The sequence below is a fragment of the Zootermopsis nevadensis genome, unplaced genomic scaffold, assembly GCF_977971745.1.
Source record: "Zootermopsis nevadensis isolate Lab colony 2312 unplaced genomic scaffold, Znev_1.0 Znev_ptg000003l, whole genome shotgun sequence".
Classification (NCBI taxonomy): domain Eukaryota; kingdom Metazoa; phylum Arthropoda; class Insecta; order Blattodea; family Termopsidae; genus Zootermopsis; species Zootermopsis nevadensis.
In genome coordinates this window covers 8,446,227-8,471,890 of record NW_028259135.1, presented here as the reverse complement: position 1 = coordinate 8,471,890, position 25,664 = coordinate 8,446,227, and the positions used below count along the sequence as shown (strand labels likewise).

The 25,664-nt window shown below is 43.4% G+C and overlaps 6 protein-coding genes and 1 long non-coding RNA gene across 10 annotated transcripts; 4 read left to right on the top strand and 3 right to left on the bottom strand.

Annotated features, from left to right (window-relative positions):
- Positions 1–1,146: 1,146 nt before the first annotated feature.
- On the bottom strand, positions 1,147–5,277 carry LOC110837948 (peptidyl-alpha-hydroxyglycine alpha-amidating lyase 2). The gene is made up of 7 exons (XM_022080643.2): positions 5,098–5,277; positions 4,192–4,337; positions 3,615–3,813; positions 3,296–3,497; positions 2,853–3,038; positions 2,628–2,737; positions 1,147–2,044 (listed from the first exon to the last, which is right to left on the bottom strand). Exons 1-7 carry the CDS (start codon positions 5,230–5,232, stop codon positions 1,928–1,930), a joined length of 1,095 nt encoding a protein of 364 aa, XP_021936335.2. The 5' UTR covers positions 5,233–5,277; the 3' UTR covers positions 1,147–1,927.
- Positions 5,278–5,829: 552 nt separating this feature from the next.
- Positions 5,830–9,304, bottom strand: LOC110837949 (uncharacterized). Of its 2 annotated transcripts, none has more exons than XM_022080644.2 (3): positions 9,176–9,304; positions 8,246–8,344; positions 5,830–7,094 (listed from the first exon to the last, which is right to left on the bottom strand). In XM_022080644.2, exons 1-3 carry the CDS (start codon positions 9,287–9,289, stop codon positions 6,891–6,893), a joined length of 417 nt encoding a protein of 138 aa, XP_021936336.2. In that variant the 5' UTR covers positions 9,290–9,304; the 3' UTR covers positions 5,830–6,890. The 2 variants fall into 2 exon arrangements, with proteins under 2 accessions (XP_021936336.2, XP_087198465.1); XM_087342339.1 differs by lacking the exon at positions 9,176–9,304 and adding an exon at positions 8,646–9,147.
- A 758-nt stretch (positions 9,305–10,062) lies between these two features.
- On the top strand, positions 10,063–14,237 carry LOC110837943 (NADH:ubiquinone oxidoreductase subunit 18). The gene is made up of 4 exons (XM_022080639.2): positions 10,063–10,181; positions 11,169–11,334; positions 11,947–12,122; positions 12,752–14,237. The coding sequence occupies exons 1-4, from the start codon at positions 10,117–10,119 to the stop codon at positions 12,927–12,929; spliced, it is 585 nt and encodes a 194-aa protein (XP_021936331.2). The 5' UTR covers positions 10,063–10,116; the 3' UTR covers positions 12,930–14,237.
- Positions 14,033–15,970, top strand: LOC147874967 (ARL14 effector protein-like). The gene is made up of 4 exons (XM_087342338.1): positions 14,033–14,167; positions 14,332–14,453; positions 15,365–15,508; positions 15,802–15,970. The coding sequence occupies exons 1-4, from the start codon at positions 14,033–14,035 to the stop codon at positions 15,875–15,877; spliced, it is 477 nt and encodes a 158-aa protein (XP_087198464.1). The 3' UTR covers positions 15,878–15,970.
- A 571-nt stretch (positions 15,971–16,541) lies between these two features.
- On the top strand, positions 16,542–22,120 carry LOC110837939 (galectin-8). Of its 2 annotated transcripts, none has more exons than XM_022080632.2 (8): positions 16,542–16,877; positions 17,857–18,001; positions 19,080–19,293; positions 19,530–19,652; positions 19,800–19,942; positions 20,386–20,587; positions 20,944–21,135; positions 21,893–22,120. In XM_022080632.2, the coding sequence occupies exons 1-8, from the start codon at positions 16,811–16,813 to the stop codon at positions 21,974–21,976; spliced, it is 1,170 nt and encodes a 389-aa protein (XP_021936324.1). In that variant the 5' UTR covers positions 16,542–16,810; the 3' UTR covers positions 21,977–22,120. The 2 variants fall into 2 exon arrangements, with proteins under 2 accessions (XP_021936324.1, XP_021936325.1); XM_022080633.2 differs by lacking the exon at positions 16,542–16,877 and adding an exon at positions 17,631–17,735.
- On the bottom strand, positions 21,686–22,841 carry LOC110837945 (uncharacterized). Of its 2 annotated transcripts, none has more exons than XR_002545892.2 (2): positions 22,701–22,841; positions 21,686–22,288 (listed from the first exon to the last, which is right to left on the bottom strand). It is a non-coding gene; the product is annotated as an uncharacterized LOC110837945 (long non-coding RNA). The 2 variants fall into 2 exon arrangements; XR_002545893.2 differs by having other exon boundaries at positions 22,685–22,824.
- A 196-nt stretch (positions 22,842–23,037) lies between these two features.
- On the top strand, positions 23,038–25,527 carry LOC110837942 (mitochondrial inner membrane subdomain organizer). The gene is made up of 4 exons (XM_022080637.1): positions 23,038–23,258; positions 23,411–23,470; positions 23,980–24,294; positions 24,741–25,527. Exons 1-4 carry the CDS (start codon positions 23,190–23,192, stop codon positions 25,026–25,028), a joined length of 732 nt encoding a protein of 243 aa, XP_021936329.1. The 5' UTR covers positions 23,038–23,189; the 3' UTR covers positions 25,029–25,527.
- The last annotated feature ends 137 nt before the right edge of the window (positions 25,528–25,664 follow it).

Here is a 25,664-nt window from a genome sequence, read left to right as displayed (position 1 = left end):
TCTTGCGGGTTTTATTCGACGGCCCCGTGTTCGAATCTGGCGCCGTTAGTGGCGAGCGAATGCTTTTGTCTGGTGACCTCCTTTGTTTTCCGGGCGCCACTGAGGCAGAACCCGGCGATTGGCTGGGACTGAGGAGTTTTATTAAAATTACGAAGTTCATGACGAGCTTCGTAACTTGTGTATTCTTCACCGTGGATGATATGGGAGGCCGGGCATGTAGCACGGACGTGGGCACAGCTCAGATCGCAGAAACCCGAAGGGAACAGACCATTCTACATGGAGATAATATTAAAAAGGATATAAAGGGAAACGAGGCGGGAGGGTGGTGTTGACGGGGTTCAGGTCACACCAATTTCGGGCTCTTCTAGTTCCAGAGAAGGCGGGGAATATCTTAACCAGCTGAGCGACCGTCAGATTTCCAAACGCTACCCGTCCAACCGAAAATTTAATTTCACTCTGAAGGCTACTTTTTTCGTGTTCCGAAACGTCTCCTGTCTTCATAAACGCCTTCGCGCGCGATTTGTTCCATTCGAGGGACGAGCGGCCTTAAGTTGTTGTTTGCTTGGTCTTCTGGCCTGGGCCGGGGGGGAGGGTAACTGTTGTCCCCTAGGAACTCCCCCCTCCAGTAAGCAGCCTCTGCTGTCCTGCCGAGGGTGTGAAGTTCTGCAACTGGTTTCATCTCGGCGTCACGCCGTTCGAACGAAAAGGGGGAACCCAATTTGCATTTGCTGCAGGCACAAACAACTTTCTCATTATTATTCTCCCTCTGCTGAACTCTTGGGCCACAAATGAGATCTGCTAATTCCTAAGTGACGACAGAACCCAAGTTCGTCCTCGTGTCTCGTCACCGGTCGAAAATGTGACCAAGATCACGCGTCTTTGGGAATTTGCATCGGAAAAGAATTCGAGGAGAATCATTTCGGAGTCCGTTTCAGAACTCTTTGTCCTCGTGCGTAACCAAAAACAGTTTCACTTCTTGTTTTGTGTGGACGTGAGACTCGGCACCTCACAGTGACAGAAATTATGCGCGTCTTTAAGAACGGGGCAGGAAGGAACAGGCGAATTGAACTTCTGTTTGTGTTGATGTTCTTAATCGTATTAGGGACTGGATTCACAGACGGGTTGACAACAAGCAGCGGGCCAAAGTGATCACTAAAATATGTTTATTTTTTCGTTGCTGGTTCACAACTACTGGCCCGCGGACCCCTTCGGTAAAAGAAGGACAGAGGCATCGCTCTCCTTGGGATTTAGAGCGTGCGGTCCAGCAAAAAGATGTGCAAAACATTGCCCGTGATACCTCGTCGGTACGCGCGGTGATGTCCGAACACTATCGATTGATCTTATCGATACCGAATTTTCCGAGTGGTAAATTAATTTGTTCATTATGATTTCGGAAAGACTGTGATTCTAAGTTTCCGCGGAATGTTGTGAGGCTACGCCCCGGCATTCATCTGTAGGAAGAGCTGTAAACTCCAAGACAGATCAGAATATTCGGTGTTCTAGGCCGAGATTTGAACCCGGGACCTCCGGAAAGCAAAGTGACTGCTTTATCGTGACACTTATTCTGAATTTAAAGAGGTTCGCGGGCCACGCATTGCTAACAAATCGGTAATTATCGCCGAAGCGGAAGGTTAGTTTAGGTTAGGTTAGGTTGGGTTAGGTTAGGTTAGGTTAGCATTTGACCCAGCGGGTCCTTTCACAATTGTGGTGATACATAAATACGAGGATCTACAAGCGGAGAAAAGTTGACAGTCACGCAGCGAGAAATAATGGCTGCCTTCCCACGCGTTGCCCAAAGTTTTAGATTGCTGAGATCTAAGCGATTCTGAATGCGACCCGAAATATCTGGGCTATCTTTTTATGTTGGGATGCCGTCAACTTTTTTTCAGAATCCGAGGTCCGGATACCGAGGTGGCCTTCGCTGTTGTTACTGTACGCCGCCACCGGCAAGAGAGAACTTCCACACTTTGTTGGGGCCGATCTCTGTGACGTACATCGCCGTCCCATTGGGGCTGATCGCGATGCCGTGTGGACTTCGGAAACCCTGAAAAAGTCCATACCGGTCTTTATTTGCTGGCAGGTTCTGAGTTTATTGAGATAATTGATAGGCCACACAAGGCCTGCAGCAAACGAGTTACTGAGCTCCTTAACACCAACCTTATTTATTTATTTAGTGTTCTGTCTGACGACAGGTCCATATGAACAGGATCCTTCCATCCTTTTCTCGGACTGGGACCTGTTCATATACGTTCTTGGCAGATGATCCAGAAGTGGTTTGCCATTGCCTTCTTCTGTGTGTGAATGGTGTAATTGTTGGGATGCCACGGAGGAAAACTCCGTGATGCCTAGGCAACGGCCTTGCCCAATACAAGTTATAAATTCGGGCACCGCCGGCAATCGAACCGGAGACCCCAGGATTACAAAGCCAGCGTTCTAACCGCTAGACCACCATGGTTTACACCAACGTAATGAGGCAAACAAATTTTTCGGGTATCTTTAAATGGTTTATTGCTGAAGTATCAGTGCCCACTCGTGCCAATTCAGGAACAGATGGCAGGAGACGAGGCTTCGAAGCCCGGGGGGGGGGGGGAGGTTAAACATTAACATCGTGTGGTTCCGATACTTACCGCGGACGGTCCCCATCGATCTATCGCAGTCTCGGAGCGCGGGTCCAGCGTGAACCCTCTCACCGGGATCTGGGGCGACGTCGGTCCGTTTACGGCGTACACCAAGCCCCCTGCAGAAGAGTTAACCCTTTGAAGGGGACGTTCTAGTACATGGCATTTAAAAATCCAGTCCGTACCGCAAAGGGAACACGTATGTTACGCATGTGATGGGGCGAATCAACCTACCTACAGCCACGACCCCGAAAACTCTCCCCAGGTCTGGAGCCTGGATGCTGACGGGCTGAGCGCTCATGTAGGGCACGAGGCCAGCTCGAGGACAGACGACTCGCATGTTCTCACGATCCGCAATGCAAAGCAGGTCCAGGGCCTCGATCAGAGCCAGGCTGTGTGGTACTTGCAGGGACAGGAATTCTGCAACAGAGGGTCCCCGATCGTGTAGCACGCGGCGTCCGCCCACCGAATTGTGTAGCACTCCGGGCGACGAGCAAAAGTTTTTGGACAAAATGTAAGCCTGCGACCATGTTCAGAGCCGAGACACAAACGTCATTGTCATCTGTTTGTGTTAATGAGGAAGATTCTGACAACTTTGAGTTCCAAATGATTTTATAGTTTCGTAAAAAGATACTGCTCGTTGCATTGCACATTTAAATACTGTACGCCAACCCCACCTGACGGCAGTGGAATGAGTCGTATCAGCCGACCTCGGGGGCTCAGCATCAGCACCCTGTGGTTACAGTAGCCGTCGGCCACGAACGCCTGTCCGGAACTGGCGATGGCCACCGCCGTGGGCTGGCAGAGGCGCGTGGGACCGTCACCAGGGCTGAACGGCTCCCCCAGAGTCAGGGCAGGGAACGTCTCTCCGGGTCGGAACTGCAACGGAACGGAACAGAAGAACTGCAGAGCGGGTCACGTTTTGGGGGTGGGACATATCTTATCCGGAGACACGAGGTTTGTCATTTACGGCTTAGCTGAGACGGCAGCACGAACCTTGAACACCTGGTGGAGCGCCACATCCGTCAGCCAGACGTTGTCCTCGGCGTCCAGCGTTATTCCGTGCGGCATGTAGAAGAGATTGCGTCCCCAGTCGCCGATGACTGCGCCTGTCTCTGGGTCAAGGGTCAAAACAGTCGACACAGCGATCGGACCCTCAGCCACGTGCTGGAAGTGGTGGCTCGCGTTGAAACAGCTGCAACAGAGACGCCGATCGCTTTATGCATGAAACTGCTGCCAAGAAGCGAAACGGAGGTTGGTTGCGTGTGTAGAATGAGGAGGACGGGTGACAATGGGTGAAAGATTCAGCGCGTAAAGACGAAGAAAGTTGAGAAATTCAGCGAGCAGTAGGAAGATGTGAGTGCCATATTGAAAAGGACTTTCGCCGAGTGATTGCTCTGTTACAAGAAGCGAACCAAAGTGACAGCCTCGTGCGTTAATGCGTGAGCCGCTGACTGGGGATTCCCCACAGAGTCAGCGAATGTCCACCGAAGTCCTCATTATTTTTATCCGGTTTTAAAACTGCCCGATGCCAAATTTAATGAAAGTCAGTCCAGCACGTGAGGCTCCGTACCTCGTGTCCCAGACCCTCGGCCCCCTGTGGAAGATGACTGGCTGTCCGCGCGAGTTCACAGCCACCCCAGTCACCTGACCCAGGTGCGGCAGTGGCCGGGGCCAACCCACCACCTCCTTCGGACGGCTGAGGGCGTTGGTAGGCGCCTGAAACAGTTTCAAGATTGCTGAATTGTGAGTTTGAACAAATTGTTGGAATTAGATGCCAGCTTCTAGGTTGTTTCTGCCATGTGTTTCGACTTTACAAAATTTTCGAATAAACAAGATCAATTACAGTTTATATATCGGATACATTTCCCACTTCTTGTCGAATTATCTACGTGGACTGATATCTTGAATGTGCTGTTTACATGTCTGGTCTCGTCCAAACAGCTTCAGTTGCGTTGTCTACAGCTGATTTGCCACTGTGTGTGTGTCTAAATAATATTCAAGAATTCAGCCCGTACCGCGAAGAAAACACAACCCTTCACCATTACAAAGATCAACCGATTAACGCTGTTTAAGGAAATAATCGCTGTTTATTCTGAGAATCATATACGAAACCCATGAACACACTCTGTGGGCAAAATGAAGAATTATTTGTTAATAAAGTAGGTGGTACATATAGTTACCACTTTGCTTTTATGTATGCAGGAGTTTGTGTCTCTATCACCTAACCTAATATTAATCGTAAATAAACGACAGCACACAAACATCGTCCATTTTGTGTTCGATAGACTCAACACGAAGTCTGCAAAGTTCTATTGTAAAACACTGCTTATTTGCTCCCATTGTTAGCGTAATTGTTGATATAGAATTGTTCGCTGTAGGAAGCTGTGCCGTGAAATGTAAAAGGCCTGTTTAGGCACGCTACACCCTACGCCACTAACAATGTATTTCTCCCACCGCAACCACTGTGTGTACTCACGCGGTGTGTCGCATGTTTGTTGAGAAGGTCCCGCACCTCCGTGTACAATTCGTCGTCGAGGTCCTGTATCTGGATGCCAGGGTGACCCTGACAGACGACCGAAAGGCCCACTAGCATCAGCCATAACATCGCCATTTTGACCGGACACCGTGACGTCACAGCGACGCCGGATCAATACGACGCGCTCAGATGGCGCTCCAGGTGAACTTGGTCGTACTAACCCAGTTCTCCGTGGGGTCTGCTGGGTTACCGGCATGGCCAGACATTTTGTTTGCAATAAACAAATTAGCTTCTTTGTACGTGCGAAATTATTGATCTCCCCCCTCGATCGCAAAACGCGATGAAAAATAAATAAGAAGGAAAATGGATGCGTGTCTCCGACTGTGGTCAAATAAGAAGATATTCGACACGGAATGGCTTATTACATAGTCTCATTCCCTCTTCCTACCCTTAATTATTTCAAATCTCTGTTTTTATTGGCATGGGCGGGGCATGTAGCACGCATGGATGGGACAAGAGGTGTGCACCGGGTTTTGTTTGGGAATCCTGAGGGGAAGAGACCGCTGGGGAGACCTAGACGTAGATGGGAGGATCTGAAAGCATCGTTAAATGAACCACAGATCAATAAATCGGCGTGCGTGTTGCGGCTAGCGTCTTCAGTTGTTTCGAACCCCGTGACCTACTGTAAGAATGGAACAAAGGAGCAGTTAGTTCGTAAATAAGTAACAGAGATGGCAGCACTGAACAAACGATTTATTTGATAAACTTTCGCTGGTGTTGGTTACACTCTACTGGTTTTCGTTGTTCTCCCATTGCAGAAATACAAAAACAAAACACAGCGAGATACTTAATTATAGACTTGAATAATGTTGATGGTGGGTACGTGTGATGAAGTCGAAGGGGCTCAAATGTTGTTTATGCCGGAGTTATCAGAAGCGCTACATTTTGGCATTCAAATACGTGTTCTGAAATTAGTACCTAGAAACGTGTCCTTGACCAATGTTAAGACGTTCACATTGTCCGCCTTCACTTCGGGAAGTTTTAAAATGAACCGCGGAAGATGGGCAATTATATGGCGGAGACCATCGGTTTACCGTAATGCGACATGCGAGCAATTAAAGCCTTTTTAACCTGGCACACACAAGAGTTCAAAACGAAACATTAATTTCTGGTGCGAGAATTGCCCAAGTAAATCTAATTTCTGCCCTGACATATCGGAATAATATCTTATTGTTCATAACAGCTTTCGCGAAGTCAAAGTGACTTTGACAATTTCTGCTCTTGACGCTGTCCTAAGAGGTACCAGGTTAAAAATACGTTGGTCTTCTGGGTTGTAGCGCTGCGTGGACTTGAAGGACCGACGTTTCGGAAGAACATGCTGCCTGCCTGCGTCTTCAGCCATGGCGCAGTCACAACCCAGAAGAACAACATTGGCAGAATACCACGTGTTGCACGTCATAACCTAATTCTTTGCTGTGTGCAGAAAAAAGTTCTTTGTTCGCTTGGACGCAAGCAGAGGCAGGCCGAAACGCTTTCTCAAGATTTCTCATCACAGGAAAATGTAGGCTGTTGTGAACTTCCATCGGTGTCGATTAAAATACACTCATCTGCAAAACATTAAACATCGAAAATCAAACGGGGCCCCAAGAACCAAACTCCCCTACATACAAATTTTACTTAATACAGCCATGTCTCGGTTGTCAGAGCCTCGTTAATGATGACGCATTGCGCCACGGGAAAGTGAAATTGTAACCCAACCAAATAGAGAGCCATTAAATGTAAACGTCGCGTCGCTAGGCAACGCGTGACGTCACGTCGCTGTATACGGGATCTCCCCAGCTGCGGTTGGGCTGCGTCCAAATGTAACCTGTGCCCGTCATGGTGCAGAAGGCATTGTAGTATCGGCCGGGGCTTCGGCAGTACGACCACTGGGGGCACCTGCAGCGGAACAGCGTCTGGAACTCCTCCTTACAGATCTCGTTCCACCAGCAGGTGCGCTGCCAACACACGAGACGTAAAATTCCCTAAATGAGTGTGAAGAGAGCCTGGTTCAAAACACGCTGAACATATTTTGTTAGGCAAACTGCTTGTAACGTAGTGGCCTGTTGCCAACGAAACAACCTGATAGTCGCTCATCGATCCATGAAATTCCCTGTCTTTCACAGAACCCAGAGTCCGCCATTGGACCCTTTTTATTTAATAGTTGCATTTTAGTATTATCCTCAAGTTTAGATTACGCCCGGTAATCGTGTGGTTAATTTCTTTCAGATTTCCCCTCTAAAATTTGGTATTTATTTCTTATCTCCCCTATAGATGAAACCTATTCTTGTTGAATGTTGTTACACAAATTATAAGGACATTCCAGGGACCAGGGTGGGCTGTGCATTCGCTGTTACCGTGGCACAGTTCTTCAAACCTCATCACTGGTTTGCTGTTAGACGTCCTCGTGCCCAGGTGTACGCACTTAAAGCGAAAGGCATTTTTGATTTTATGAGAATCCGATCCTCGGTTTATTCCTGCTCGCAGGACTCGTGTTTAACGCTCACGGTATCGTCAGATTGAAAGAACTGACATTGAGGAAGCTATCGATTTAATCAAGATGCATGGAATTCACTTGGTCACACGCATTAAAAAAGCTTTAGTTTTCTTGGCGTCTGCATTCGGCAAGTTACAGCGCGGTTCATGGAACGGGACGTCGCCGATCAAATAACTTCCTGCGCTGCGGTGTTAGGTTAGGTTAGGTTAGGTTACTTTAGGTTAGGTTACTTTAGGTTAGGTTAGAGTAGGTTGTTTAGGTTAGGTTAGGTTAGATAAAGTTGTGTTGTTTTACGGTGGGTTATATTGTGTCCTAGAGAATTTCTAGCCTGTTTATGGGGCGGTCGTGGGGATGTCCCTGGAGAAGTGCTGGAGAATTCATGGAAACGTTTTCTAAAAAACCTGGAAAAGTCCTTGAGTAGTACCGGAGAAGTCCTGGAGAGGTTATGTGGAAGTCCTTACCGCGCGTACGAGGGAGGAATGTTATTTTGGACGGTAGTACTGAGCGAAGCATGCGCAGAGCGTGTCATGCTAACCTCGCTCCCGGCTCCCCCTTCTGTAAGACGCCGACTTTACGAACCCGGAATGAGTAGGAAATGAAGTGGCGAAGTACCTCTGTCAGGTAGCTTTTGACGGACTGGTCCTTGAAGCTCCTCTTGACAATAACTCGGGACTCCGACTGCAGGATCAGTACCAGTATCAACCACATGACCTGCAGCACAATTACGTCACTTAATGAGGATGTTTGAGGGGTGGGCGTTTTGGTCTGTGAACTGGATACACCAGGGCGATCTATTATAACCACTTTCGGTTTTCTGGAAGACAGTACTCTAATGAAAGACAGTTTTTGAAAAGTATACAGTAATTTAAAGCGGAAAGAGCTCAGTCAGTAAACTAACTCTCCTACCTGGATTCAGTTCGGACAATTTTGAGATTTTTCAGACCTTGGTTCTTGAAAATTTGGTGGGAGGGAGAGAGAGAAAAGAAATTATCTCAGACACTCGTGCATGTACCATAAACCACTCTTCTGATACTGTACTCGAAGATGACGACGGTGAACGAAAAACACGTAGACCCATCGTACCAAATCCACTAAACACAGTCCTTTGGAACCTGAAAATTGCTCAGCTGGTAAATAAATTCCCCGAAATTTCATAGCCTTGTTCACAAGAGTCCACTGGTCCCTATCATGAGTCAGACGAATTTAACTTCTTCTTAAGACGTTTTCATCTTCATCTGTACTGACACTATTCACCCCTTTATCTTAGTGAGGGCCGCCAACATTTCCAAAAGACATCTTTCACAAGAGCGTAGTCCTTCCATGCGTACAGACAGACAGACGGACGACACTAAAAACGGGTGTTTTTGGTACTTAGATAGTCCTCGTCAATAAATTTCTGCTTTGCATCCTTTACGATTTCTGTTCTTTCTACATTACGCCGTATTTCCAAATTTGCTGTTCCCTGTGTCAATGCTCCAATACACATTACACCAGCCCTCGAGGCAAATCAGACACACCCAATGCTACCCTGACGTCACGTACCTGAAGACCCATATCTCCCACCACAGCGGCTGGCTGCGGACCGCAACACACGACTGAAGTGACACGAAGCGCCTGCCCCCCGTCGGCCGATTTTGCAGTTACTCGCGGTCGCATAGCAACGGATCTCAGCGTGGCTCCTTACGTGTTGCTGCTGAAAGATTCGCGAAATGTGAACATTTTCATTGTCAATGTTCCATGCCTGAAAGCGTGACACAGGCCAGATCGTCATCTACCCTCTCCAAGCGAATAATATTCTACTATGGTGCTTAGTTTTCGAGCTACAGAAACCATGTTCATCGGAAACCCAACTCTTAGGGCCCCTGATCTTCGTTTTTGTAACCTTATTTTCGAGGCAAATAAATTTCGTCCAGCGAAGTTCTTTTATCGTGCTTAGTTTCCGAGCTGCAAGAAACCCCCTCACCTGTAATCGAAATAAACGACACTTTGCTGGAGTTTTGACTTTCTTGTGTTCTCTTTCTAGTCTTTGCGAAGTTTGGTAACAATCGGTGTATCGGTTTCCGAGCTATAAGCGAACACACAAAAATAAATATACCCACAATTTCAACTTTCTTACGCAGGCGTATGAAATACGTTTCTTCATTTGGTATATATAATGCAGGCATCATGTTCATTCTTTTTCAGTGACAGACCGTTTGCCGGTAATGAAAGACTATAATATCATTGTTTTATTTGTGATTAATTTTAATACTCTGTCTCTGCATTTGTAAATATTGATTTTGTGCTGTTATACTACAATCTGTAAATAACTGATCGGAATAAAAGTTTAATGTTTTTCTAATGGAATAAAATAATAGTACATAATTTTCAGGATGAAACATAACAGGTGCATTGTATGCACACAGGAGACGACGTGGGTAATAAATTACCCCGTCAGGTTGAGTATTTAGCGAATAGTATTGGCAAACCTGTCTAGGAGGAAGATGGCGTCACAAGTATTCGTTAGGAGTGTTATTAGGGGTATAAAAACGAGAACAGCGATACAATGGTACAGTAAATGAAACTGATATTGGTAACTCTGATACAAGTCATATTTATTTCCTCCAAATGGATTTTGTAAATGGAAGTTATTTCATTGATCCCTATTTTGTATACTTCTCAAGAACTATATCTTCCAACATTCACTCCAAACAATGAATTCTTGTAAGACTTGAGGTTCTCACAGCGGTGAGTATGAAGATTTCCGTCTTCTGGGTTGTTGCGCTGTGTAGTCTGGTCGATGTTAACCAACGTTTCAGAGGTATATTCATGGCCCTGATGACGGAGGCAGTATGACCTCTGAAACGTTGGTTAACATCGACCAGACTACACAGCGCAACAAACCAGAAGACAGAAATCTTCAATGAATTCTTCTCGGGCTACAGATCATACATTTTACTCTGAACTCGTCTTGTATTGCTACGTAATTAAGACCTTTTTATGTTTACATTTGTATTGATTCATGCTAATTTAGCAATTCACTAACGTATACCGTCATTAATCTTCAGTTACACAAACACTTTATATGTATTGTTTTCAGTTTCAGTGTTATATTTTCGTTTAACGTCCGCCCCATTTTGCATATGCTGTTACTAATTACATTCTAAATATTTAACTTCTTTAATGTACAGAAAAGGCCCACTTTTTCTGTTACTCAGCTTATTTTTATTGTGCTGTTTGTAGTAGACCAAGACTGGCAATTTCTGAATTCATCCCATCTGCTTCTGAATTTGCTATTGTCAGTTGATTGTAAAATTGGTCTTCACACCAGCACAGTGTTTAAGGACTTTGAATATTTATGTGGAAATTCTCAGGTTCATATCTCAGCCTGAAGCAACTATCCTAATTATTTTTTGTGTTGTTACTCAGTACCTTTCGGTTTATTGTGCAGAAATATTTTTTATTTGACATTATGAAAGCACATGTTATTGCATTATTATGTAGACTGGGGCTCAGTTAATTGTGGTGTTTGTGAGTTAGGTGTGCTGCCTTCCAGGAATGGCTGTGCAGTGCACACCGCAGCCGTGCAGCGCACTGACAATGTCGACAAGGCACTGGACGTAAATGAGGCCACCCAGGTGGAAACTAAGTATGCGCTCATGAGGACAGATGAAGTGTCTCATCAGAAGCAGCTTGAAGGCTACATAACTGTGGATCAGCCGGTATGAAATAAAGGTTCATCTTTCATTTCTCTTCATTTGAGTTTGTTGTGCTAATTCATGTTTTCATCAGCCAAAGTGTGGGAAGTTACAAGAGCGTTTTGCAGTTGCAGTAAAATTTTTGATATATCTTTACTGTGTAGCGAACAGATAGAACTATCCTTTTTGCCTGTGCAGTGACTTGTAGTTACTTTTCACCAACATCTTACTGGGAAAATTAAAAATTTTTTCCTCTATGTAGATACATTTTTGCATGTAAAAGGTTTAAGTGATTCCCCATCATGTCATGTTACTTGTGACATTTAGCTCACAGCACAGAAATCTAATATAAACTAAACTGATGTAGCAAAATGTAACCTGTTTGAAACTTTAACTGTTTTTTATTTCTCTTACAAATCAAAACTCCGTGACAGGTTAGTAATTAAACATTAAATTGTTCAGTAGGTTTTGAGGTTTTAAAGTTGTTAGTATGAAGATGGCTGTCTTCTGGGTTGTAGCACTGTATAGTCTGCTAGAATTTTACCAACACTTCAGACGTCACTGCTGCCTCCTTTGTCAGGGTGATCAGTGCATTTTAAAAGTATTATTTTGTCTGCTGACATGCTGGTTGCACAGATGAACATTTCTGCTATTACTGGGGTCCCTGAAGAACACATCAAGACTCGCCTGGTAAGAATCTACAGACCGTGCAAGAATGCCATGCAATCCGGTACTGACAACACCCAACGGTGGGAGATTGAGTTTGAAACCAGGGAACGCTGGGAAAACCCACTCATGGGCTGGGCATCCACGTAAGTGTTTTGGTTCTGCTTTCATGAACATGGTTCTCATTCTGTTTGTCCAAGGTGATCTGTCATATTACACGGGTCCTTGAATTATGGAGCTGGGTAACTCGGTGCAGGTTGTGTGACTGGGTTTTTATTCTTCAAGGGGCAGAGATATTTTTTCGGACCCAGGCTCCTGTCCATTAGGTACCGGGGTTCTTTCTCTAGCTACGAATGGCTGGCTCATGAAGCTAAGCACTTACCTTTACCTCATCTTGCGCTGATTCTGAATTTTTGCCCTTCAACTTTGTGCAGCAGCTTTACCCCTCAGGAAGAGAGCCCCAGTACCAATTGCGTAGGAGGCTGAGAGGGCCCTAGAGTTGGTCTGAACATTGAGCATGCAGACGTATCATTCTTTCTGCTAATGCGAGATTCGAGAAAGTTATTAGTGGGAAGCTTCATCATTTGCTGTCGTTGCCAGATGATATTAGGGTGATTAAATCAAGGAGGATGGGATGGGCAGGACATGTAACACACATTGTGGATATGACTGCATTTTGGTCATAAGGTTCTCTGCTCAGACAGACAGTAATAAATACGCAGAGGGCAGGCACTTTTGTTTGTGGAGATGTAATGTCGCCTGATCTCTGTTGTAGGGGTGACCCTCTCTCCAACTTAAAGGTTGAATTTGACACCGAAGATGATGCCATTGCTTTCTGTGAGAAGAATGGATGGAAATGGTTTGTGGAGAAGCAGAAGGAAAAGGCGATGAAGCCAAAGTCCTATGGAATAAACTTTTCGTGGAACAAGAGGACGAGAGTTTCCACAAAGTAAAGAAAGTATCTCGATGTCTAGTGTGTGGCTCTGTATAATTGTATTTAGAACAATAAAATATTATGCTCTGTAGACATTGTAATGTTTTTGAAGATTTAATATAAATATAAAATTGTCTGTTCCTGATGTGATGGATATTTTATAAAAGTAAGAAAAAAATATAAGATTTTTTTGTGGGTGTAGAACAATTTTTTTTTTTTGGTCTTATATGTACTTTTACATTTATGTAAGAATTTTATATGTTTGGGAAACATATTTTGAAGTTTCTAAGTAAAGGTTTATGTGTTTTTGCATTATTATAAATTAGTGAGAACAGTGAAGATAGGAATGTTTTAATTGTTTAATAATGAATGTGTTAGGATATGTATGTAATACTTTAGTGTTCTATATTCTTGTGAAATGTGGTTTATTACTAAAATTTAATAATGAACCTAATAAGTATTTTGGAAATAAGAAGGGTGATGAATTATGTTGGTAATGGAGGAACTACATAATGACTCCCTGTGTGGTTTCATATAGTTCACCAGGTTTTGTTTCTTCACAAGGGGCTGGCTTTGATTGAGGAAACAATGTGCACTTTTTTTGTAGGGAAATTTGCTTTGTGTAACATTTGTGTTAAAGGTTGCCACCAAGCAAAGAATAATTATAATGTACTGTTTTGTTTTTTTGTATGTGTGCTGCTCTCGTAAGTAGGTGATTGTGATATTTTGGAGGACATAGTGCTGAGAAGAATATTTCGCGAGACCAGGGGAAGGGGCAGGAAAGTAGAGAAAAGTGCTGCTATTTCTATTTGAAGGAAGACATAGATGCTAAGCAGGTTGTCAAATGCAGTTCGTAGTTAACATTGTTTCATCTCGTTTATGTCATTACTTCCATTCCACAGAAATAATTTGTGCTATTATTAGCTCATCAAATCAAGGAGGGGGCGTTTAGCATGATCAGATAATGTTGAGTGATGCAAAAAGTTTAGAATCCAAAGAAGAAATTGGCGTTTGCCGCCGCGAGAGCTTGAAATTTCAGTTGGAGGGAAATTATTGATATGGAGGGAAATTTCTAGTGTGTGTTTGATTTGTGTTCGTTGTGTGGCGCTATGGCATTACTGAATGTGGCCAGGTATGGAATCATTTATTGATCCGGATGACAGTTCGAACTCAAACTCTAAATTCGACAACAGTGACTACAGCACTGACACAGGGGAATTTACGTCTGTGGTCGGGGGCACAAAACAAATATCGCAGGTAGCGTGAACAGTTGTCTGCTCATGGTTTCGATTGGATATGGAATCCGATTGAAGAACGTGCGATAAATGTGAGGAAAGTGGGAAACTGTATTATTTTAGTGGTCTTCAGGGCAGTAAGCTTGTATGGTGTTATATAATTTCGTTGTTTACGTTCTCTTTCAGAAAATAGCGACAGCGTTAAAGAAATTAACCCAGAACGACAACATGAAATTTATGGAGAATTTTGATCCAGAAAGAAGCAACAGAGAACGCAGGAAACTGACGCGAAAAATTTACACTGGCGGGTGAGAAGGAAACAAGTATCGTGACACCATATTTGTTTTTGCTAGAACTTTTATTTACTTCGTATTTGTTTTTGCGTATTTGAATATTAAAGTGTATATTGAAGACATTTGCATGCAGCAGATCGAGTAGTTATTTATTGTGATGAACACTGCATATTTTCAATTTTGTGTCTCCTTGCATGTCAAATGAAGAAATGTTTCATGGTTTACGATCTCTGCTTTTAAACATATTTGGCATTATTATGTCCACTTTATTACATGAAATTCTGTGAGTATTATGGTTATATAGAGTGTGAGAAGTGGTAATCAGAATGAAGGTCTGTGGGACAAGTAGTTCACAGCAAATTTGTAGAACTGAAATACTAATATGAACTGGTCTCTCTATCAAACAGATGTTTGGTAGTAGTAATTGAGTACTGTTTAGGACACAATACTTTCTTGTATTTGTTCCTGAAAAGGAATCACATTGTTTCTTAACTGGCTGCTTTATGTAATACTTTACACTTTTTGTCCCCATTGATGAATTGCATATGTGAAATTTCATGGCATGTGTGGAGTCTGCATTTAAGGACCTTTTCAGGCAACATACAGATTGTTCCAACTGGCCTCTTAGTTACAAAGATACTTATTTTACAAAAATTTTACTGCCAACATTAATGCTGTTTTGAACAAGCCCCCATTGAGCATGTATTAGGTTTGCAGCGTAAAGAAATTTGAGTGTTTTGTATGTAGTTTGTTCTGAAAATTTTCACAGGCATCTTTGATTTGGGACGCTGTGTAGTGAAGTGTAATTCTTGTCAATTTGTTTCTGAAGCACTTCCCATGCAAACCATTGAAAAATAAGGCGTAGAGACACTACTACATTCGTGAGTCGTGTTGACTTGTGCTAGAATTCTGCATCTGTCCTACAGGAGGAAGCAGACGAGCCTGTATGATTTTAAGGGCATGCTCATGGCGCTGGAGAAGGATCTATGCGATTGCTTGGAAGAAACCTGTCCAGGGTGCCATTTCCCGTGCCCAAAGTGTCGTTCTTGCATGTGTGGCCATGAATGCAGGTATTAGCAGCACTGGCTTTTCAATAATATCTGGCAGACTTAGCAAATATTATAAGAATGGTAAACTTGATTAGTGACCAATCCTTTATTGCCAAGCAGTCAGTAACTCGTCTGCGTGGTAACTGAGCAGCCCATCAGTATTTCTGCATTTATACTGTCTCTGCAGTGTTGTAATCATTCACACCGCGTCTTGCAGTTATCAGACGCGAGACTTGAGGCACAGAGGACCAATGCTTTGTCCCAAGACTGTCGGATCCCTGGCATTTGTTAATCTTTTTTTATTTGACTCGTAGGCAGAACAGGAAGTGGATGTATGACTCCATTGAAATCGAAGGCACCGAAGATGCGGTCAGGAACAAGTTCAGGTGATGGACATAATTCGTATCCCAGTTTCTCACTTAATCGATTGCTTTCCTGTATTTCACATTTTTAAATAAATTTCAGTGAATTGCTTGAAAGAAAGCTCTTTCCTTTTGACCGCCTTGCTTGCTCCGAACACTTATTTCAGATCTCCCTCTTTTGAGTAAAGAATCCCAGCAATTTCCCTCAGACCTAGCTTTGGTAGCCTTAAGATGTCCTTATTTACATTTTACTGGTAGTGGCAGTGTTATTGGATGTTGCAAACTTTGGCAGTTGGTATGGTGTGGTTGTCATCTACATTATATATTAGAGCATTTGCTTTGTTTGCCATGAGCTAATAACTGAGGATTAACTCGGCAGTAATGTGTCTGACCCAATTTTGATGTTTGCTAAACTGAAGGACGCTTATTGCTCGTCTTTGTGAGCCCGTAGTTTCAAGCACTGCCCCGTAAGCCATTGAGGTTCCTCATGACTTGACATTAAATGTACTTAAATAACCAATTATTTGCACCTGTTAGAATTTGATGTTGAATAATGACGAGTCTAATACTGGACCCCAAATAATTGCATGAAGTAAAAACTTTCTTTGTGAGGCACAAAACTGAACTTTTCCAACAAATGCCCCCCCCCCCCCCCCGCTCGACGTTAATGTTGCAGCTAATACGGACAAGTAACTCAGAATTTCGTTTCACATTGGCATACATGAAACGAAAAAACCTACAGTGAAGCTTGCAATTCCCGTTCAGAATCGTATGAAACAATATGATGTTCTGTGCCATCCTTCACGTGTTCTGGAAGACCCACACCCACGCGAAGGTCAAAGTGTTCTATACGATTCCGTAAGAAGGGGCCCCTTCCTCCTCTCTAAACGCCCATAAGTGGACAATACCGAACCTCAGTCTGGAACCAGCGTCGCACGAAACAGCATGAGAATTCGACACGATGAACAGAACACATCGCATTTTAGTCTTCATCGTTGCTTTGCTTCAGCCGCGCGCCAGCAGATGCCGTAAGTAAGCGTTTTCCTCATTCATGTGCAGCAATGAACCGAGAAATTGTTTCGTGAGCAGTCCGTTTATGCATCGACATTTTGTCATGCAGTTTAGGCCTAATGAACGCCAAATATTAAAGAGGAAGGTTGTACTTGGGCCAAACCGATTTTTTCAAAGACGAACGTGAGGTTTTTGTGCGCCAGATAAAGGCTTTTAAAATTCGTTTAAATATAAATGTGGTAACATGACAAAGAAATATTTTGTTTGGCGTGATAACAAATTTAGTTGGCCGGGGCTATCGTCGTAATGCTTGCCCCGACAAAAAACAAAACGTGACGCCCAAGATTGTCAAAATTTAATATGACAATTGAGAAAACACTGGAAATCGGTATTTTGTTTAATGAATATTATGTGTCTCTGCTAAGATGCAATTCTGTTCTGTTATTTGCAAGACAGACAGACACCGCATCTAGAGTTGATTTAGCCTTTCATGTAAAATCCATATTTAGAAGGTTCTGCTAAGGAACTGGATTTACTTTGCTTTGAAGCAAAAGTCTCAGTTCTTGCAGACTCCGCAACCAAGCAGCGGAAACAGCTGCAAGTGGTCGGAAGGCAATTTTCTGTTAACAAGTTCCCACATCAGTCGAGAGTCGAGTTTGTAGCGGCGCTTTGAAGTCCACACAAATAATATAATTGAACAGGACACGTCACGACAGTTGTACTTGCCCGTGTGGGCCCAAGGATACCGGAATGTTTCTAGCGGGCTCGGTGCTTATTTGTTTGCATATGCGTAGTTCTGCGTGTGGTCGAAGTCAAGTTATCTTTGCATTGGATGGATAATTATTATGTTCTTCATTATGCACTCAACGCTTTTGGTCTGAGCTACTGACAATTTATGGCGTCGTATAAGGAGCGCCATTTTATGGAATTTAAAATAACCTGAATTATCGACAATATTAATTAACGATGTACGAACAACAATAAACCATGTTTCAGAGCTCCAGTGTCAGAGCAGCGAGAGGCCTCTGGTGATGGAGTTTCTGCCAGATGACGGGGCCCCGCTAGTGGTACCCCTCAGCAGTGGACTGCCCTTCGGCTCGGAGCTGTCTCTGGAGGGCTCAGTCCCACCCGGCGCGCAGGAGTAAGTTATCAGCCGGTTGTTCGCGGCATTTAGCAAATTACAGTTTGCGTTTTATTTACGGGATGTTCGTAAATGATCGTTACGATTTTAATCATTTAACACCCAGGATATTTTGGAGATACAGTTTCGAAATTCCAACCTATGAAGGCCCAACTCAAAAAAAATGTTTAAACTCAATAAAGTCCAATATTAAGATCAAGGGTGTTAGATCAATGCAAAATTTGCTGCTCTATCAGCAGAATATCGTGGTCAGTTTTTGCACAGCCCTGTGTGAACGTGGATATTGTCGTTAGCCCCCCCGATCATCGAAGACCCTGCGTGTAAATTGTCATGGCAAAAGCAAAAGTGACGACCGTCGTGCGTGATCTCAGTTCCCTGTCGTTGCCACGCTCGGCCAGAGCTGTCCAATTCGCTGGGCGGACGTTTCCTGTCAGCTGTTCGCCTCCACTTCCCGCTCCATTAACCCACCTTTCCACCTCCAGACATTCATCTCAATGAACACAATTAGTCTCGTCGCAGGAAACTGAGAAACAATGTCAGCTCAGCATCGTAACAGTGGGCTCTGAATTTGGGGGCGGCGTGGTACCGTGATACGAAGGATGGAGGAAAACCACAAAATATATAATTCAGGACACGTCGTGATGTTCTTAGTTTGTTCACAGATTAGATTTTTAGACATTTTTTGAGTGCATTAAAAATTGTGTTTGAGGTTATGTGTGATAACTCTTAAATACTGGACGTAAGGATACCAAAGAAATTTTACTTAAATATACATCACCAGATTGGTATAGGAAGTGGGGACCACCGGTTCTTCCCAGATCTTCCTTTCTCTTTGATAATTTTTTGCTGAAGTCACAGAATTCTGTAGGCATATGTGTAATGCGTCTTAACGTCAGAGGTTCAAGAGGTCATAGGGAGGAAGACTGAGAAGCGTGACCTTTGAATGTTCCATACTGTCACACCTTGCAATGTGAGCAGTTAACTAAATGACGCTGGTGTGGTAGCAGAAACAGAATTTTTACTGGATTTAAAATTATTAGGGGAAGACAACATACAGGGGCTAAACGCATGTTGTTAGATTTTCAGTCGAGCTGCTGGTCCCAGATGATGTGGAGTTCACGGAGCAGTCAGCAATGGCATTTAGTTTCCATGCTCGATTTGATGTGGAGCAGGTCTACCATAATTCTTTCCTTAAACATGCCTGGGGGCAACAGGAGATCCCTTACTGGTTCCCACTACAAGCAGATGCCGAGTTTAACGTCAGTCTCCAGTCAGACAACCAGGGCTTCAAGGTATTGGTTCTTCCAGTCCTGAAGGTTACTATGGGGCAGAGGTGTGGTGGGAAAAATATAATGGTGTACTTCCAGCATCTGTTATTCATTATATTAATCAGATTTCTGGAATTTGTTACTCAAGACAACTCGTTGAAAACAATGTATATCTCTAACTTATTACAGTTAAGGGATGTAACTCTCCGAAGACTTTGTTGTGATTTAAGGAAAATTAAGCTGTTTCCATGTCTTTGCAGGTTAATGTGAATGGGGCCCTTTTCTGGATGTTCTTTCATCGTGTCGACCCCTCCCAGGTGTCACACGTGCGTGTCTTTGGTGATGTTTCTCTTTACAAGCTCATTTACCATGTGGGAGCACAGGTGAGTAGTTAAACATTACATCAGTGACCACAGCGAATAAGAACGAGTTGGCTGGCGAAATGTTGAAGATCTGTTTTTGATTTGCTAAGTGTACCGAACATTGATCTTAGAACTGATATGAGTGTGTTGTCTCCGCGTGCATTTCAGCAAGTCTGCCGGCCACGAGCAGACCTCCGCGCACAACAACTGCCAGTTTCAGGTGCCGTGCCATACCTGTCACAGTTACGATACCCGTTCTCCACGGGCTCCGTCATCTCGGTGGCTGGCACCCTGCACAGCAACGCTGACTGGTGAGCAGAAATTACAGCATTGTTTACAACGCATGTAGCAGGTGAATGATCACATTACGTGCACGGCTCTGCAAGCCGGGTATCAGCCATCTCACTGTGATCTGCGTTGTTAACGTACATGATCTGGTACAGTCCCATTTTCAGGGTTTGATACTGTCACTTAATTAAAAGTCAGAGTAAACATTGTTTTGCTGTCATTATGGTTGCCAAGAATGTTACAGTTTACGGATCCAACAGATGGGGTTGAATTCCCAGGAAGTCCTGTGGCCGTTGTGGTCGCTCAACTTCCTATCCAGCCTCAGTCACCAGGGGCAAAGTCAACCGCAGCATGAAGCTGATCGCTCTCTCATTTTCTAACGATGAGGAAAGGAAAAAGAGCCGTGTCTGGCATATCTGTAATCGATAAAGCGTTGTTCTCTGTTGTCCATGCGATCACATTTCAGGATTATCATCAATCTGCAGTCCGATCAAGACAACGAGGAGGTGATAGTGCTACAGTTTAATGCACGTCTTAAGGATGGCGCAGTTTTACACAACACGTTCTTCAATGGCGCCTGGGGCTGGGATTTCAGCAACGACTCAGTACCACTGCAGAGAGGGGCTGCCTTCACCATTGACTTCCACTCTGAGCACAGGCACATCAAGGTGAGATTTCCAGAATGAGTCTTGAAATGTCATCCAGTAGAACAAGATGGCTGAACGATCAGCACACACTGTGACCTCAGAGGTCAGGTCAGTTAATAACATCCACCAAGTGTCACAGCTAAGTGGTTAGCACTCCTTTTAGTCTCAGAGACCCTTATTTGAAATTTTTTCCTCCAGAGATCGACTATACAGTGAGATTTTTCATGGTTTTCCTCTGTACAAATGCAAGGGGCAGGATAATACCTCAAATTAGGCTGTGATCAGTTCCTTCCATATCCTTATCAGTTCATTATGCTTCATTCATCCCGTCATTTTGCAGTGTTCTGAGTAATTTTCTTTCTGCTTCTCAATTGCAGGTTTGCGCCAATGGTGCGCTGTTCTCACGCTATGAGCACCGCTTGAACCCTGAGCGCGTGACCATGGTTTTGGTGAATGGTGCCCTCACATTGAAGAGTGTGCTTCATTATACCAATGGAACGCGAGCTGATGCGCCACAAGGCACGTCCAAAACTTGCTCCTCGCTGCGGGCCTCACCCAGTTTCAAAAATGTAAGAAAGTAGAACGTGGACAAATGCGATGCTGCTGACACGATCTTCATCTGTTTCCTCTGTACCACAGTCACAATTTACGGAGTACAGATGCTCCTTTATTGCTGCACAGCTCTGTTGATCTGTTGCAGATATGAACCTGTTACCGACAGAGCTATTCCGCTCGGCAAAACCTCAGTTTTTTTGCTTGCAATCAGCTGTGTGTCGTGTGAGGCTTATGCACAGTTTCTCAGCTTCATACGTGCTAGGACACAATGGAAAGCGGCAAGCAATAAAATATTAGCTCAAACAAGTTCAATCATACGACAATTTGTGCATGAGTCCCATCACATTAATATCAAAATATTTGTAGGAGTGGTAGTCTTGTCAGTGTCCCAGCGTTCCACAAACTGTCGTGTGTGTACTGAATGAAACTCATTTAATGACTGATTGATTAAAAATGAAGTCTGTGCTGTAGGAAAGTAATCGTAGGTTTTATGAGTAATACCCGGAAGCCCTAGTGAACCATTTGTGGTAAGATTGTGTATGAGAACGGAGTGAAAACATCAGATTGCCAGTTTGACACACATTTTTTCACAATTTTTATTTAATCTCTTGACATTTGTGTACGTCACAGAACACATTCATCAGAAACATAATATAATTAATTTCAACTGTACCACTAAATATGTGAACATTTTAAACCATTCAACTGCTTGCGCGCAAGATCCGATGAGTCAGTTTACCTGATGCTCTGTTCTTGACGCGTCTGTTGTAGATCCTGTGTCAGTTGTGCTCCCATCTGCCAGACCCCGACTTGTCTGTCATGGCCACCCCACTGCGATTCAAGCGTCAGCCTTGATTACGATCGAAGTTGCGACACTAAGGTACGAGGGCGGCCTGGGTTGCTGATCGCTATTTGGTGGCGGCAAACATTGGAAAAGACTTCAATGGTATACTGTGTCATATTTAAAATAAAACATTACAATTTCTTACTCTTTAGAAAGTTTCTTTATTTAATTCTTTTGTTTTGATGTCATGACCTTTTCCTGGAAGGCATAACCACATGACCTGAATCCATTCTGTCACTCCTCATATCCCCCATCAATACAGCTGCTGCCATCTGAATGGAAACTACGATGCAGGATCTCCAGAGTACCATCAGAACGTTTTACTGAAAGGGAGAAAATTCCTTTAAATGTGCAAACTACGTCCGTGGCAAAGGATTTATCCTATGACTTTCTCTGTATCCTTTACTTAGGCCTAAGAAGGTTCTATGGTATGTAAATAAATTCTGTTTTGTTCTGTCTTCCTGAATAATTTGATGGGCACACAGCTGAGTGACATGGTCTTAAGCCTGTCATTGAAATTTCAGCAGGTAACAGAAACCTCAACCTTATATTTACATTGTACATTATGCACCCTGCTCTTTCTTACTTGACTTCGTATTTTTAGAAATAAAAATATGTGTAACCTTCCCACCCAAATGTGTGCTATGCATGTTAAAATGCAAATTACAATTTATGATTTTGAAGACAGTGTGAACATTTGAAAATCGCTGTAAGTTTACCCTTTATCGTTCTTACGTCAGAGCTTGGTTTATTGTGCTTTGAAAAAGTAAAACTGTTTCGGCATACGTCTTGTAGGCGCTTAGAAGGTGAGAATTATAACTCCCACTCATCAATAACCTCGACACTAAATTGGCGAGAGTTGTCAGCGTCACGCCCCGGCCGCACTTTGCCCCCGGGAAAGGACACCGATATCCATTAGATAGGAGAATGTGTGGGCCCCAGAACCGGTCTGGACACAGAAACTAGAGCAAAATCCTCTGCCCCCGTCGGGGATAGGATCCTAAGTGTAGATGGAAGAATGTTCTTATTACGCAATCATCATCACAGGAATGAGTAGGTTACTGTTCTGTGATTCAGTATGTGTTAATCTTGTTTCAGCGACGGTGTGTTGGTACTCTATGGTATAAAATTGTCGAAAGATCCGAAAATAAAATGCAAATGTTTACGATACAAAATTAGCTCAGGAAGGTAATTTATTTTGAAGATAATCTTTATTCCTGCGAAATGGATGACGAACGTCACTGGTTTGAGAAATTTTCTGTGTGCATGGAAAGAAATATCAGGGGAGTTCAGGTGGGTAATAAAAGAGACGTCAGGTGTTATACGAATCTAACCCAACATAGTGAGAGACGGATGAGTTCATGTGGTATAAATAATGAAGTTTCGACTATGGTTTTTCCTCATAACTTTAGTTGCAATAATACTGATGTTCATCTGATTTCTAGTATGGCATCTATTCTGTGGCTATTGTGGGGTTGGCCGTGGCTCTACGAAGTGTGCGACCGGTAAGTTTTTAAAATTTCTAGGCTGCACTTTAACACGAGTCAGACTATGGTTTGATATAAAGTGAGGTTCAACACGACATTCGCTTTCCAATACGTCAGGTTAGATTTTTGAGATTGCATAGTATTCGTGATTTAACGCATGTATAATATAATTTATCGTGTAAATCACGTCGTCGTTTTGCCATGCGACAGAACATAAAATGCGTCGTATCGTTTGATTTGAGGTTCGTATGGTAGTGTAGATACCAGTGTTGGTATTCTGTATGGTAACACTGCGGACTTGCAGATAGATACCGAAATTTCGGATGAACACACTGCCTCCTGAACATGGAGATATACCTCATTTGTTCATAGGTGTGTAACTGGAAGACCAACATCAGCATATTCACTGCTGTGAGAACCTCAAATATGGCATAATGAATGGTATAATTTTTATGTTTTGTTTTTTGAAAATAAAAAATGTTGATCAAGTATGTACAACATTTGAAAAATCTTTGTTTGTGTCGCAGTTGAAAAAGTTTACATCTCCACGAGAGATCCCTACTAGTTTCTTGGAGAAACACGTGACACTGAGTGGTAAGGTGGTGTGTGTGGAGACATCCGTTGGATCATCACCTCTGCGGCTTCTGGTCGATCACCACCCAGTTGTGGCCTGGCAGTTGAGACAGTCTTCCACAAAGTGCCTTCCTGTACACATATCTAGTGTGGACATTCTCAACAACGGTTCGTCATGGCTGCAGCATGTTGTGGTAGGGACTAACATCAGGTTCACTCTCCTCAAAGTGAATCCCGAGTCTGTCTCCTGCATCGTCGGTGCAAACACGGTTAGTACACTGCGTGGCTTCACACACTTCGCCAATTCCTGTACCTTATGCGAATGAAACTTCAAAGATTTACAGGCAAGTTTATAATAATTTTATCACCAAATGCAGATGACGGCATGTGTGGACTACCAATGGGACGTCTGCCGTGTTGTAAAAGGGGCACATGTTGAGCATGTGAAGTTTTTCTGTGTGATGTGGTTTGGGGTATGTTGTACATTCATGCCTTCAGTAAAACTGGTCTAAGGGCTTTCAGTCAAGTATGGTTTGTAATTATCCTGTATTTCCATCATATTGTTGCAGAAATTATAAGATTAAAATTTCAAACAGCAAAAGATTCTTGTGTTTATCACATTTTTGTGCAATGATTTATCAAAATGTACAAATCTCATAATCGTTTGACCTCCTCTTCCTTTGAGTCAATTCATAACAGTCTTTCCCCTTTGCAGAAATGTGGAAATGTGGGTGTGGATCTGGTGTCCCTGGGGTTTGCTTCCGTGTCGGCACTCGACTTCCAGCTGGAGAAGGACCCCGAGTATATGAAGTACTACAAGAGACTCCTTGCGGCTGAAAATCAGGCTGAAAAGGGGGGACTGGGCATGTGGGCCGACGGCAATGGCGGCTGGGCGGCTCGCCAGTGGAGGCGGCTCTGGGACAGACTCAGTTTCGCTTCTCTGTGGAGTAAAATCAAGCACAGGGCTGTTGAGAGGCAGATGGAGAAAGTTGTAAAAGTTTAAATAGCAATGGCGTAGTGATCTGTCAGATGGGGCAGAGCAAGTGCCAAATTGGTAGTTTATGTTACAACTAAATGCCAGTAAGTGCCTGTAAGAATTGACACTCAATAAAGTGGCTTTATGGCTTTGTCCTTCAAATCTGTTTTCGCTTATATGAAGCGGTTGGAAACTTCGATGCTTTACATTTGGCCAAACGTGGCACGCGTGGAGACGTAAGAGGCACATTTTGTATTTCTGTTGAAATTAATTCTATGGATCACAGTTATGACACTTTATCAACTGCTGCCACATGAAAGACTGAATTGTATTTTTATCGTGATTTGGCTTTAGAGCTTTCACGAAGCATTTTTGTTAAAAGGCCCGCAGGCATGTCCTCACAGCAGTGAAGGTAGAGGAGTGTGAACTAATGTATCTTCATCTAAGACACATTTACCTGAAAACAAGCATGTAACATTTTCCTTTTCAAATAAAAATTGAGAATTATTAGCTGAATCATTATCAAGCACCTGCATTTTATTTTTTGCATTATCTTATTCTGCTGTTGTGAATCCTTATCCACTGTTCCTATTTATTTTCTTCATTTTTACGCTTAATTCCTGTGGTTCTCGGATGTTGTAATTTCTACTAATGTGGAGCTTT

What these genes read in the sequence shown, in the direction of transcription:
- LOC110837948 (XM_022080643.2), bottom strand. Translation starts at nt 5,232, where the DNA reads ATGGCGATGTTATGGCTGATGCTAGTGGGCCTTTCGGTCGTCTGTCAG. An exon ending in ACAAACATGCGACACACCGC is followed by an intron (nt 4,338 to 5,097) that starts GTGAGTACACAC and finishes AAACTGTTTCAG; the next exon opens with GCGCCTACCAACGCCCTCAG. An exon ending in CCGAGGGTCTGGGACACGAG is followed by an intron (nt 3,814 to 4,191) that starts GTACGGAGCCTC and finishes TCTCTGTTGCAG; the next exon opens with CTGTTTCAACGCGAGCCACC.
- LOC110837939 (XM_022080632.2), top strand. Translation starts at nt 16,811, where the DNA reads ATGAACAGAACACATCGCATTTTAGTCTTCATCGTTGCTTTGCTTCAG. An exon ending in GTCCCACCCGGCGCGCAGGA is followed by an intron (nt 18,002 to 19,079) that starts GTAAGTTATCAG and finishes GCATGTTGTTAG; the next exon opens with ATTTTCAGTCGAGCTGCTGG. An exon ending in CTGCACAGCAACGCTGACTG is followed by an intron (nt 19,943 to 20,385) that starts GTGAGCAGAAAT and finishes ATCACATTTCAG; the next exon opens with GATTATCATCAATCTGCAGT.
- LOC110837943 (XM_022080639.2), top strand. Translation starts at nt 10,117, where the DNA reads ATGGCGTCACAAGTATTCGTTAGGAGTGTTATTAGGGGTATAAAAACG. An exon ending in ACGAGAACAGCGATACAATG is followed by an intron (nt 10,182 to 11,168) that starts GTACAGTAAATG and finishes GCTGCCTTCCAG; the next exon opens with GAATGGCTGTGCAGTGCACA. An exon ending in ACATAACTGTGGATCAGCCG is followed by an intron (nt 11,335 to 11,946) that starts GTATGAAATAAA and finishes CTGGTTGCACAG; the next exon opens with ATGAACATTTCTGCTATTAC.
- LOC110837942 (XM_022080637.1), top strand. Translation starts at nt 23,190, where the DNA reads ATGGATGACGAACGTCACTGGTTTGAGAAATTTTCTGTGTGCATGGAA. An exon ending in CTCTACGAAGTGTGCGACCG is followed by an intron (nt 23,471 to 23,979) that starts GTAAGTTTTTAA and finishes TTTGTGTCGCAG; the next exon opens with TTGAAAAAGTTTACATCTCC. An exon ending in GCATCGTCGGTGCAAACACG is followed by an intron (nt 24,295 to 24,740) that starts GTTAGTACACTG and finishes TCCCCTTTGCAG; the next exon opens with AAATGTGGAAATGTGGGTGT.
- LOC110837949 (XM_022080644.2), bottom strand. Translation starts at nt 9,289, where the DNA reads ATGCGACCGCGAGTAACTGCAAAATCGGCCGACGGGGGGCAGGCGCTT. An exon ending in TGGGAGATATGGGTCTTCAG is followed by an intron (nt 8,345 to 9,175) that starts GTACGTGACGTC and finishes ATTGTGCTGCAG; the next exon opens with GTCATGTGGTTGATACTGGT. An exon ending in TCAAAAGCTACCTGACAGAG is followed by an intron (nt 7,095 to 8,245) that starts GTACTTCGCCAC and finishes GTGTGTTGGCAG; the next exon opens with CGCACCTGCTGGTGGAACGA.
- LOC147874967 (XM_087342338.1), top strand. Translation starts at nt 14,033, where the DNA reads ATGTGGCCAGGTATGGAATCATTTATTGATCCGGATGACAGTTCGAAC. An exon ending in GCACAAAACAAATATCGCAG is followed by an intron (nt 14,168 to 14,331) that starts GTAGCGTGAACA and finishes GTTCTCTTTCAG; the next exon opens with AAAATAGCGACAGCGTTAAA. An exon ending in ATGTGTGGCCATGAATGCAG is followed by an intron (nt 15,509 to 15,801) that starts GTATTAGCAGCA and finishes TTTGACTCGTAG; the next exon opens with GCAGAACAGGAAGTGGATGT.